The sequence below is a fragment of the Cuculus canorus genome, chromosome 19, assembly GCF_017976375.1.
Source record: "Cuculus canorus isolate bCucCan1 chromosome 19, bCucCan1.pri, whole genome shotgun sequence".
In the NCBI taxonomy this organism is placed as follows: Eukaryota; Metazoa; Chordata; class Aves; order Cuculiformes; family Cuculidae; genus Cuculus; species Cuculus canorus.
Genome location: NC_071419.1, coordinates 5,029,947 through 5,042,080, shown reverse-complemented (window position 1 = coordinate 5,042,080; position 12,134 = coordinate 5,029,947). Strand labels below are relative to the sequence as shown.

The 12,134-nt window shown below is 38.8% G+C and overlaps 1 protein-coding gene across 1 annotated transcript in view; it reads right to left on the bottom strand.

Annotated features, from left to right (window-relative positions):
• Positions 1 to 12,134, bottom strand: part of MED27 (mediator complex subunit 27) — an 87,282-nt gene that overhangs the window by 49,760 nt on the left and 25,388 nt on the right. The window contains exon 3 of the mRNA XM_009569485.2: positions 5,728 to 5,858. Coding sequence (XP_009567780.1) covers positions 5,728 to 5,858 — 131 coding nt within the window. The remainder of the gene's footprint in view (positions 1 to 5,727; positions 5,859 to 12,134) is intronic.

Below are 12,134 nucleotides of genomic sequence, written 5' to 3'. Positions count from 1 at the left end.
GTTTCCTGTTGCACTGTCTGGTTAAAGTCAAGCTAAAGGAATACCATGAGAAACTTAAACATGAACAGGGATATTAATTGAGCTCCTAGTATTGAAAGTTATTGGAAACTGATCTCTTCCTTATTAATACAATTCCCCATCATGTACAAAAAGATATCTCCATGTTCCAGAATGCAAACAGAGTTTTAATCTTTAATTATATTCTCAACCTCAGCTCTTCTGGAGAGAAGTACAGATGTGGGCCTGAGGATTATTGCTTTATTACATTATCATCTCCATAGTATTTAATGAATATTGATACTTAAGGCAGCTTTGCCAGTAGGGGGAACGAACAATTTTAGAACTGCAGAGACAACTTCTGATGACTTTTCACAAGAAGGAAAATACAGCCACGCACTTCGCTCTCTTATTCCAGAATACTTCAAAGAGGAGGCCCAAATGTCGAAATACAGCTCCTAACACTGGATTATTGCAGTAGCAACACTTGTGTATTAAATAACCACACTCCCCACAGTCTATGCACCACATGTCCCACTGAATTAGTACATCGGATCCTTGGTTTCAAAGTATAAAAGTATGAAAGCTGGGGTTTCAGACCTCTGCAGCACAGCAAGGTCAGGCTACACAAGCAAAATTTAAACATACAGTTTAAAAAACAAACAAAACCTATGAGCATTTGTTGGCTTAAGCATGCTTTGTCATTATCTTTAGAATAATCTGCTTCTTTCTTTCATAATGAAATTCCCTGAGCCTAGGATGCAATTAGATGCTGTTTATAAAACAAAATCATAAAAAAAACCCCTCTTTCCTCCAAAAACTCTTGGCAAAAGGGTCATCCGGATTTCTCTTAATGTAAAAATGGTAAGTTACACAAGTTAAGTTCCAAATATTTTATTCTGGCACATCTGATGACTGGGTGTATAGTTTATATACACACACACACCTTGCAGTTAACTGTTAAAAATAGCAATGTTTTCTGAATAATACATCACTGACTACTTTAAATAAAATTCTTTCTTCAAGACTTAATTTCTGTGCCCTGAAGAAAGCTCTTGAACAAATACGATACAATCTTACAGTACTACTTTTATGATAGAACCACTAAAACCAATAAGACATTAACACTGTGAAAGAACAACACTTGGACTGTGCTGGTACAAAAATCAAGCTACAAAACAGAGTTTGGAATATCCGTACATTTATTTTCCCAATCCAGATGAACAGACACCCACTGAGCCAATAAATTAACTTTTATTGGCTAAAGAACATCTTTTGCTAATGTAGCTCCAAAGGGTGGAGCAAGTATGGATATCCTTCTTCTCTCGAAGAATCCAGATGGATTCTGAGCTCTAGAGAACAGAGTAAAGACCTTCTCCATCTCACTAAGAATGAGTGGCAGAAACAACCTGGCCTCTGGAGTGTCTGCCCAGCACTCTATCCTCAAGTCCTTATTATCTCCAAAAATAAAAACTGTCTTCACAGCTTTTTGTTGCTCATTTATCTGGAACAATATCATGGGCAGCAGTATCTTTTCCTTTTTTTTTTAATAAAAGAAAAGTAATTTTGCTGGTCTGCTCCCAGCAATCGAGAACAAATTCACAGAGACTTTGCTCAATCTATTACAATGCTTTCATCGTCGGATAAGGGCATACATCACAGCACAAGAGATTTACAAGACAAGTTGAAGAGCCCTAAACAAAAAAATTGGACTCTTTTAGTCAAGCCCGTCTGTCCACTGAGCCTGAAGTTGTCAAACAAGAATCAGACCTCCACTTATTTATTGCTTACACTGGGCTTATTTCCCCAAAACCACAAACGTGACAACAAATGACCCTAAAAGGCACCATAAAGGGCATGAGTCTCTGTACCTTTTGTGGTGAGCAAGTTCTTAATCCGGCAATTTGCTTTCAGACAGAGAAGAAAGATGATTAATCTGGGAGCTTTGAGAAAGCCCCACGCAACAGAGCTATCAAAATCACCAGGTTTTCAGCTGAGACCCCTAAAAATTCCCATTAAAACTAACTGACCCTCTTGTGTGCGTCAATGAATAGAACTGCAAGAACATGGTCAACATCCTGTGCTTCCTCTTTCCTTTCATCCTCCTCATCTCACCGTTACTCACTGCTGTCATTTTTCAGCCACAGACAGTGCCATACCAGCATCTGCTGGGCTCCCAGCAGGATGGTCCCCTGGCCAGGACTGCCTCTGCAGGCTCACTGCTCTCAGCAACTTCAGACTCTTCAGGACACAGCATCGTGGAGCCACCTTCATAATTGGGAAATTTGTTTTTGAAATGTGATTCCAAACAAAATAATACAAGATTAATTAACTGTGTCAATTACTACATTTCAAGAAGAAAGAAAAAAGCTAAGGAACCATCATCTCTTATTGTATTTATTTATTTATTTCAAATCAGAAGCAGCCATCCTGGTTTTCAGAGGGGTTGCATGTATATGCTGTCCTAGTTGCTCGGCAGGAGCTGACAGCTTTCAGCACTTCAGCTTTGAGATTCCTTAACAGAAGGATGAAACCAGCAGCCAGATGAGAAGCATGTGAGGGAACGCATCTATTAGCAAGTACAGGGAGATGTCTTGTTAATAGAAGACAGAAGGAGGGACAAAGCAGGGAGAGAAAGCAGCCAGCAGTTAGTCATTTTCTCATACAGATACATTTTGGCTAGAAATGAGATGCATATCAATCTAGTATTCCTTTCTGCACTTTAAGAGACACTGAAAGCCAATACTGAAAAGCAAAACACCAAAAGGTCTTCTTCAAATCTGTTCAGCGCTCTTAGAAGCCCTCAGATAATGAAAACAGTGAGAAAATGAAGACTTTCCAGCAGTGGTTGCATAGGGCCAATATCTTCCATTTTCAAACATACCTTTTTGATTCAAAATTGCTGCTTCTGTTTCAGGTATCTACTAGTGAGTTTCTCACTTCCAAATCAGAGCACATCAAATGATGGCCTAAGGCTGGCAAGGGACAAATGAGTGGGCCCACCACAAATCAGCTTTGCCTTTAGCAAATCTCTTTCTCCAGCTTCTTCTGTAAGCACAAGGTGGGAAGACACGGCTGAGCCTCTAAGATACGCTGAAAAGGGTTTGGTTTGTTGTTTTGGTTTGGTTTTTTGGGTTTTTTTTTTCATTAGAAAAGTCATTTTGGAGAGGAAAGGAGTAAAGAAAGCAGAGCATGAGAGAGACTAAGGGCACTGGTGACAATGAGTCGACACAGGACTAGAATCAAGTTTTGTATCACCATCCTTATGAGAAGAGTCACCATTTGGATATATTCAGTCTTGTGGAATAAAACTCAAGTCTCACCATAGCAGTAAATATCAGAGATACAGTTTAGCAAGATAATTGCTCAGCTTGCACCACTGCCATTAAGAACGTCACGTGCAAGAGCAAAAGTTACCCATGCAGCTTCTTCAAGGAACAGGAACATAAATAATGCTCACCAATGCTACCTTTAACTCAAATTAAGAGTTGTTTAATATCTAACTATCTGCATGAAAAATCTGCATAAAAATAAAATAATTTTTAGAAGAGTCTTTGTCAAAACCATCAGCTATGTTACCTTCTGAGCAACAGTGTTTCCAACATTCCCTTGCTGGCTGGAAAGGATTACTGCAGTGTCGCTATTTGCTCCAATCTGCTATCCTAAAATGACATTTTGGCACATAGCCGGTTTTAACTGCTTATGTTTAAGAAAAGCTCTAGATAATATAGTTACTCTGAACAACATTTAATATACACTTGACTCACAGCACATTGTTACTCAGCCCAAAGACTTGTCACTGAACTTAATTTCAATAGCATACATCAAAGGAAAAAAAGACAAAGAAATAGTTACCCCTTTCTTGATTAATCAATAAAGCTAAAAAATAATCCCTGAATTGCCGTGGGAAAATTAGTTTGCAGCATGCGCTTTCAAGGAGATATGCAGTTTTGCACCTGGATTTTCTTCTTCTTTTGCATTTTAGAGAGAATGAAGAGAAAGAAAAAAAAATCACTGCATGATTCATCATTATTTGCATGAAACTACAGCAAGATCAAGACGTTAAAGTCTATTTGCCAAACTTTTTTTAACACTTCTCATAAGCCTGTTTTCATAAGTCTTTTCATAATCTGCTTCTGCCCTGTGTTGGACACATGATATTGCACTCAACAGGTATTTGATTTGACTTAATATAACTATTATCCTCTTCTTAAGACACACCAAGATAGCAAATAAGGACAAATATGGAAAGGTCAAAGAGAAGCCAGAGAGGAGGAAACTAGGGACAGATAAATGGTCAGCTCAGCATAAACATTTTCCCTGTGAACAATGCTGGAAGTGGTAATAAGATACTAACATAACTCAATCACTGGCTAAAGTTTAGTTACCACACTAAAACTTCATTCTATCTGCAAATTCTAGGTAAATACATACCTTACATTAAGATTTATATAGCTGCTTCTGTTGAAGTACAGATGTTTCTATTCAAAAACAGAAGCTAGCTCTTTCTCTCTCACTATACATATTTCCAGTAACTGGAGAAGCCACAATCTTAAAACCCACCAAAATATTTTAAGACCTCTGAATAACAACCGTGACAACTGGTATCACAGTGTTCCAGTTTACAGATTTCTTTGAGAAGTCCATTTTAACTCCTGATAAACCTGATACCGCAACAAAAGAAGAAAACTACTTAGTTAGTCACAAAATACCCCTACCCTTTCATAGATAGAAGAGAAACAACATTTAGTTTTCAAACCTGTAGGTCTGACAGAGGTGCCCTTCTAACCATTCTTCTTCATCTGACGTACCAGTAAAATAACACAACATTTCTTGGATTCCCAAATTAAAAGCCTTTGAAGTCCATACAAAAAGGGAAGGCTCTATTGGCTCTGACTTTTTTTGCTCTTAAACTGCCTTTAATTCCTCCATTGACTGAAGGCTGTGGACTCTGGTGACAACAGGGACTTTTATTATTCCAACTATGAAGTTTTTAGTAGCACAGCGTTTATACATCAGTGGCTCTCGTTCTGTGCAAAAAAGCAGGCAGTTTCTACAAACTACAAGGATGCTCAGTACAATGAATAATTGCTTAGAACTTCATTTTCTACATAATAATCATTTTCTTATATGTAATTAAATATTTTAAGCAGTTTATTAATTTATAAGCTTAGTTGTGGGCATCTCTGTGATTTTGGCATCAGTACACAGACTGCCTGAAGTGTTGATACTCTATGTCCTCAAACAGTTTCTAAGTGTCCTCATAATTGCTTGTCACCTGTAAAAGAGATTTAGATCCAATGCAAAATTAACATATGGTGAACAGATGGACTTGGAACAGGCGTTTGTCGAGAAAGTACTCACACCAAAGACTTTTTGGCTTCAGCCTTTTAGGACCTTCAGAAAAGTCCTAGTTGAAGCTCCAAGTCATACTAATCAGGGGAACATCATTCCTAAATGACAACTGCATGTTGCAAAAACTTCTATGACCTGCTACAAAGAAGAATTCTTGCAACATTTCCATTGTCACAGTGCCTCCATAAACAGAAGAAACAAAATAGTGTTTCCACACAGTACATCACCCACCCGACAAGACCAATTCCTCTTGTACAAAACAAAAATGTAAGCATAAAGCTGCTATTATGATGATTTTAAAGAACTAATTACTATAACAAAAAATTTACAGCACCCTCCCTCTATGCAAACTCTTCAAAACATTCCATTACTTACTGAGGAGGTAAGACAAGAGTTGTTGGCTGGGCTTTTGGTCTGCGTTTTGCAGATACTCCCATCTGGTTGGCTGAACGTTTCAAAGACTGCTGATTCAAAAGGCCAGATGCTAGCCCGGCATGGTACTGCAACTGGATAATAAAACACACATATATTAAAATACATACCACTGCAGTACTCGATCTATGTCAGACCTCTACTATCTGTACCATCTGATTCAAATTACAGCCCATCAGTAAGTTAACGTATGGTATTTCATATATATTGCTTGGATAGAAGATGATGCAAACAAAAGCATATTAAAAAAGTCTGATGTGAAACAGATACTACAACAAAATCGTGCTGTAGGGCAAGTAAGAGGATGAATCAGTTTCAAGACAAAAGAGGCGAGATTTAGACTAACTATAAGGAAGAAATTCTTCACTATGAGGATGGTGAGGCACTGGAACAGGCTGCCCAAATAAGCTGTGGATGACCCTTCCCTGGAGGCGTTCAAGGCCAGGTTGGATGGGGCTTGGAGCAATCTGATCCAATGGGAGGTGTCCCTGCCCACGGCAGGGGGCTAGAACTCTTATGATCTTCTAAGGTCACTTCCAACTCAAATCATTCTGTGATTCTATGAATCAAAGACTTCCCCTCAAGTCCAAACTCTCCCAAAACTTGGGCTTGCTTTTAAATGTTAAGACTGTTTCTCCTCTCAAGAGATCAAGCATTCTTACTTTTTGGAAGAAGATGTGAGGAAGGAAGATGTAGCCCTTTCACTACATACACCAGCTTTTTACAAATAACACTCCTTTTCTTAAACATAAACCCACAAAACGTTCACAAAGAAGTTTCTACCACTGCAAAGAAAACTCTAGCTTTCAAAATACCTGCTAGCATGTCTCCATAGCACTGCAACAGAAAGATTCACATTCACTAGCCTTCTCCTCTAACCTTTTATTTTGCTTCCCAATGAAAGACAAATTTATGAAGGACACAACATGAATCTGCAAGATTTTGAGTGCATTCCCATTGCTCACAGATTTAAGAACAGCTACTGTGCTGTGCCAACCCTGAAACCAGCTTCAAATGCAAGAAAAAGCTCACCCCTAAACCCCTGAACATTCCCATTTTCCCATTTTTTTTTTAAGAGAAGGGAATGGGGGGGGAAAAGCTCAAGATTTAGTGCCAGACAAATGCAATTCCCCTCATCATTCTAGTCCCCACAGCAATATGTTCAATAAATTGCCTAAAGATTTGTTCTGAACAAGGTGAACTGTTTAACCCGTTAACAACTCGAATCCCAAGATCTGCATATAAGAAATGTCACTGTTACAAAACTATACTTTACAAGTGTTCAGAAAATAAAGTGGTCTGAAAGCTGTTCTACAGGGTAGTGTCTGAAAATGAGGGAAAGAAAGCTCGGCACAGTGATCTACTCGAAAATGGCTATTAAAACGAGTGAAGCCATCTCGTGAGCCAATCTGACTCGAATGTTAACGCTCAGAGCATCTGTAAGGATTTTTCACCGGCTCCTGATTTACTTGGCTGCTTTGCCACATGACTTCGGCTGTGGCACAACACAAAGACACATCGCATTCCTAATGGGAAGAGAACCACGCTCCGCTGGGGCGGGGGGGGGGTTGGATTGCCCCAACAGCTCCACTTAGACCAATGGATTTTACTCAAATTTGTTTTTCAACAACAGATTTCTGAAATGAAAAAAAAAAAAAAATCAATGAGAGCAATGGACAGGACAGGTTTGAAAGGCAATGCTTCAAAGTGTCAAGGGCTTAGTTTTCAATCTTCACTATCAGAATTGCAGTGAGTGCAATATGCAGGGAATTAAAGGGACAGACAGCTCTGGCAAAAGACCCCTCTGACTCCAGGAACACGCTTTCCCTTCTTTTTCTTGCATCTTATTACAAGCAGCACTCCTTCAGCCATTTTGTGCTCCTGACACCATTCACTCATGTTTGCTGTGCAGAAAGACAGACAGGTATGTCAAGTAAATAAAATCATTTGGACACTTGCCCAAAGACTGAGGTAATCACAGGTGCTAATCATAGATGAATTTTAAATGTAACCTTTTAAAACATTTCATAACCTCCTGCCTCGTCTGACATTTAGTGGTCAGGCATTAACAAAAAAAGGGAATTAAAAGTAAATATATTCTAAAAAACAATTCTGTCCTTGAAGGCTGACTCTCAGCGATGAAGCTATTTTTATTAATTATAAGTATTCCTTTATAATCTACCTTTGGTCCCAGAAATGCAGATCTGACTGTCAAAATCTGTAAGGGCCATTAAATATTTACCAAATCATCCTTACAATGGGAGAAAAGGTCAAAGTTAATAAAACTGACAGGCAGCTTCTGTCCAGCTTGATTTATACATTATTAAAGGATCACATACTGTCCTGCAAAGAACGCATTCCTTTCTCGAGGTGGAGGGGTGTTAACTGAAAAGACTGGGAAATTGTTTCTTAATCATTTGTTCTGAGGAGCAGAAACAAGATTGGAAATAATGCCATAGCAGTGCCACGAGCATCAAAAGTACAGCCAGGAGATTCAGTGGTCCTGATGGGTAATGAACATGCCATTCAGTTTCTTTATCCTTAGCAAAATAAACATCTTTCTCATGACAGCAAATCACAGCTAAAAACATACCAATCTCCTCAAAAATTTTTCCTTACCACTAAGAGAATGCTATTTCCAAACACATCTTTACCTTAGGGAACGTACGTGAAATATGCTGTCAGCGGATATTACGGGTGCTAAAAAGCTCATGCGGGCAAGCTGAGATGAGCTCCTGATACACAAACCTTCTGAGGGTTAATAAACACGGAGAAACTACACTTAGCTCACAAAGTCCCTGAGCTGGAGGAGTGCCAGGGAGGACACTGCATACAGGCTGATGCCCATAGCTGCTGCCGGACAAGAGAATCCAAAGGCTTGTGGTGCTCCATCCGACCTGGCAAAGCAACTCTCTTTCAGTCAGTGTCTGCAGAGGCGTAAGGGACCCTGCAACCCAACACAGCCAAAAGCTGGACACCTGTGGATGGTCATGGAGCACCTTGAGCACCTTTTGTAAGCATATTTCCAACAACCTGCCATGTACTTCTGACAACTTTGCTCATTTAAACCAGCAGAATGGTAAACAGTGATATCTTTACCCACAAAACACGCTAAACTGAACTCGAGTATTGGTGCAGCACTAGGTAGGACTGCAAAACCTTTCTTTAACAGACACTAAGAAACTCCCCATCATTCAGAGGCTTTAATACAGCACGCATCCACAACTTTCAGCTTTGGGGAATTCCAACTGGTTCATGCAAAGCTAAGCTCTTCGCTCCCTAATGAAATATTCCTCCATAAAATTTCAACAACATTGATCTTTTTTTCCCCATAGATGTAGATGAAACAAAATCTATTTCAGAAAACTAAGAAAAAGAACAACAACATCAAAATCAATTTATAACACTTAGCAGCTAGGACGTCCACTAGTGCCAACTTGTACAGTTTTATGACAAGTCTCATGATAGCTGATATTTATCTTAAAACTGTGGTTCCAAGTAGATGCGTGAATTCCACATTTTAAAATCAAGAGACTGATTCTCAAGGAGGGAGGAAAAGTACTGAAAATAACACTTCAGTACAAAAGCTTTAGCTGAAGGTAAATAAAAACAGAACGTGGATTAGTTTTGAATGTCATTATTTTTGAGACTTATTGTTCTACATTAATGACAACGTGGCCCATACTTTCTAAAAGTAAAGATTATCAGTAATGTTTTACAGGTGCCATAATTCGCAATTTTGCAGCATTGCTGAGTATATAAATTCATATATTAACAGCTCTCAATCTTCCTCACAAAGTGAAATACATTACAATAGAGATGGCACTTCAGAGCCACTTCTCTCACAGTTGTAATTGTAAGGAGGGCAATTCCTTCATTTCTGTAAGATGGCTTTCACATTAACTGTCTAAACAGAGAAGGTGTATTAGAGAAATACAGACTGGATTTAGATCCTAAAGCGTTAATACTCTTAAAACTTAATCACAGAATACCTGTTATTTATTCCACATCGGGGACTTTCTTCTTATCAGAAACAAGGCAACACAACCCTAAAACAATGAAAACAAACAAAAAGCAACCCTTCCACCTTCCCAAAAGATCACGCTGTCCTCTGCAGATGATTTTGAAGGTGTAAAGCAGAGAATTTCTGGTACAGCCAAAGGACTTAAACCAGAACAATGCTGTATGGCCCTGTCGTTCGACAGAAATGTACTGACTGTACCATAACAGATTGTATCTGGGCCTATGGAATTGCTCTACAGAGTATGTTATGAAACATGTACACAGCGTTATCTTAAAACTTAAAAAATTAAAGCTTCATCATTAGAATAAGGCTGGGTCTAAAGGTCTTTTGTTTACATAATTCATGAGCTGAACATTTTGCATCTGCTGACTGCTGACCAAACAAGTCCTTACACTCCACTAACTTACAAGGCCATTTAAAGTTGCAAAAATTGGGTTGGACTGGTGGTGAGAATCAGGAGGTGTGGGGAGGGAGATAAAAAAAAAGAAAAATTCTATCACTTGGAGCATTTACAACTGGTGGTGTCAACTCACCGATGCACATTAAATTTAGACATTACCATTATTTAAAGCTCTTTAAGCACAACAGGTTCTATTTTAAGGTGAAATCAGAATGACTTTTCTTTGTGATCACATTACCTTGTTGTGATTTTTTTTTTCCATTCTCATGTAAATACTTACAGACTACAGAAAAGCATTTTCTCAGGTATAGGTAATGTATAAAGATATTTATTTCCATTCCTCAAAAAAAAATGGAGTTTGATAGAAGTGGCAGACAGACACTTACCGATCATGGAATTCTTGGAGTTCACTGTGATACTGGTGAGCACATGCACATTTACTTCTTTTTAAGATGCACAGTACTTTGCCCCTCATCATTAAATTATTTCTCCCTTGCAGCTAACGAGGGGTTTGTCCATTATGATAAAACTCTAGTCGCTCTTTTGAAACGAGCAATGAGCAAGCAAGGAGGACACTCCCACAGTTTCATCTCTGCAGACTAAAGGAGGCAAGAGAGAAATTACATTACCTTAATTGATATTTTTAAGCTTCTCTCGGATAATGAGGCCAGTTCAGAAATTCTCTTTTTCTCCAAACAATGTTTGATCATTTTAAGACAGCCGAATTCTTGACTTGGCCAAAGCAGCATCAATAAACCAAAAGAGCAGGCTCTAATTTATTTACCCATTGGTTGTCCTCTTGTGGAACTGGGTTGCAGGGTTTTCAATTAATAGGGAAGACAGATATTGCGCCTTTGCTCCTTTGCTCCAGTTTACAATATAATTAGGAGACTTTGTTCTATTTTTTCCAAGCATTTATGCCCCCCAGTTTACAAGAATATTAAGCAACAAATACCCCTTCACAAGGAGGATAAAGGCTACCTCATGCCAGTCTTTTTAAAATCCCTGTACAAAAGTTACTGCATATTTTTTTCGTAAACAGCCTGATCTGACTCAACTGTGAAACTAATGAGCTCATGCTTCTGTAAAAAGCTTCTTGCATGCCACAGCTCTTATTTGCATTGCACCAAGATGCACAGTGCCACTCCTTCACACTGGTCAATAAACAGGGAGATATGGAACATTTTGAGGGCATTCACTAGCACCTGCAATCCTGCATTTCTCCCAGGTCTCTCCTCCTCCCTCCCAAGGCTAGGGAGTCGAAAAAACAAGTTTAGACACTGTTCTATATAAAAAGACACAATAGCAGGAAATGCACGCATACATATCCCTCTTTCTTTTAATGTTTTGTCTTCACTACATCTTTTATTCCACTGTCTTTGAATTCCTATTTTTGCTGAGAGCGCTGTTTTAATTAGTGTCAGGTTTCACCCTTAAAGTGTGTTCTTCTCATACTTTTCTTCCAAAAACATTGAAGTTCTACTGATGAATGACTGTACCAATGTTCCCTCACTCCAATACTGCTTGCAAGTCTTTGGCTTTTTACCATGCAGAGATAGCAAATCTGGTGACAGTTTCTTCACGGAATTGGTCAAAACTTCAGCATCTGCATCCTTGCTGCCAATAAAATTATCTGTGCTGTTCTAAGTCTCTGCAAAAGCCATGATTCCTCCTCCTCCACGTTCACTGGTGGGTTGTGGTTTTTTAAAGTATTCTGTTCTGGAATCCATTTAATACACATCAGTGACATATTCTCGCCTTTTAGATAATGTCGATATATAGGGACACCACACAGCCAACAGGCTCGGAGGTTTAAAGAGATCTAGTATTAGAAATGGATAGAGTCAGAGTAATCACAGAACGGTTTGGAATCATAACACTACCTTATTTACCTCTTCAGAAGAAGCATAAAATACAGTTACCAAG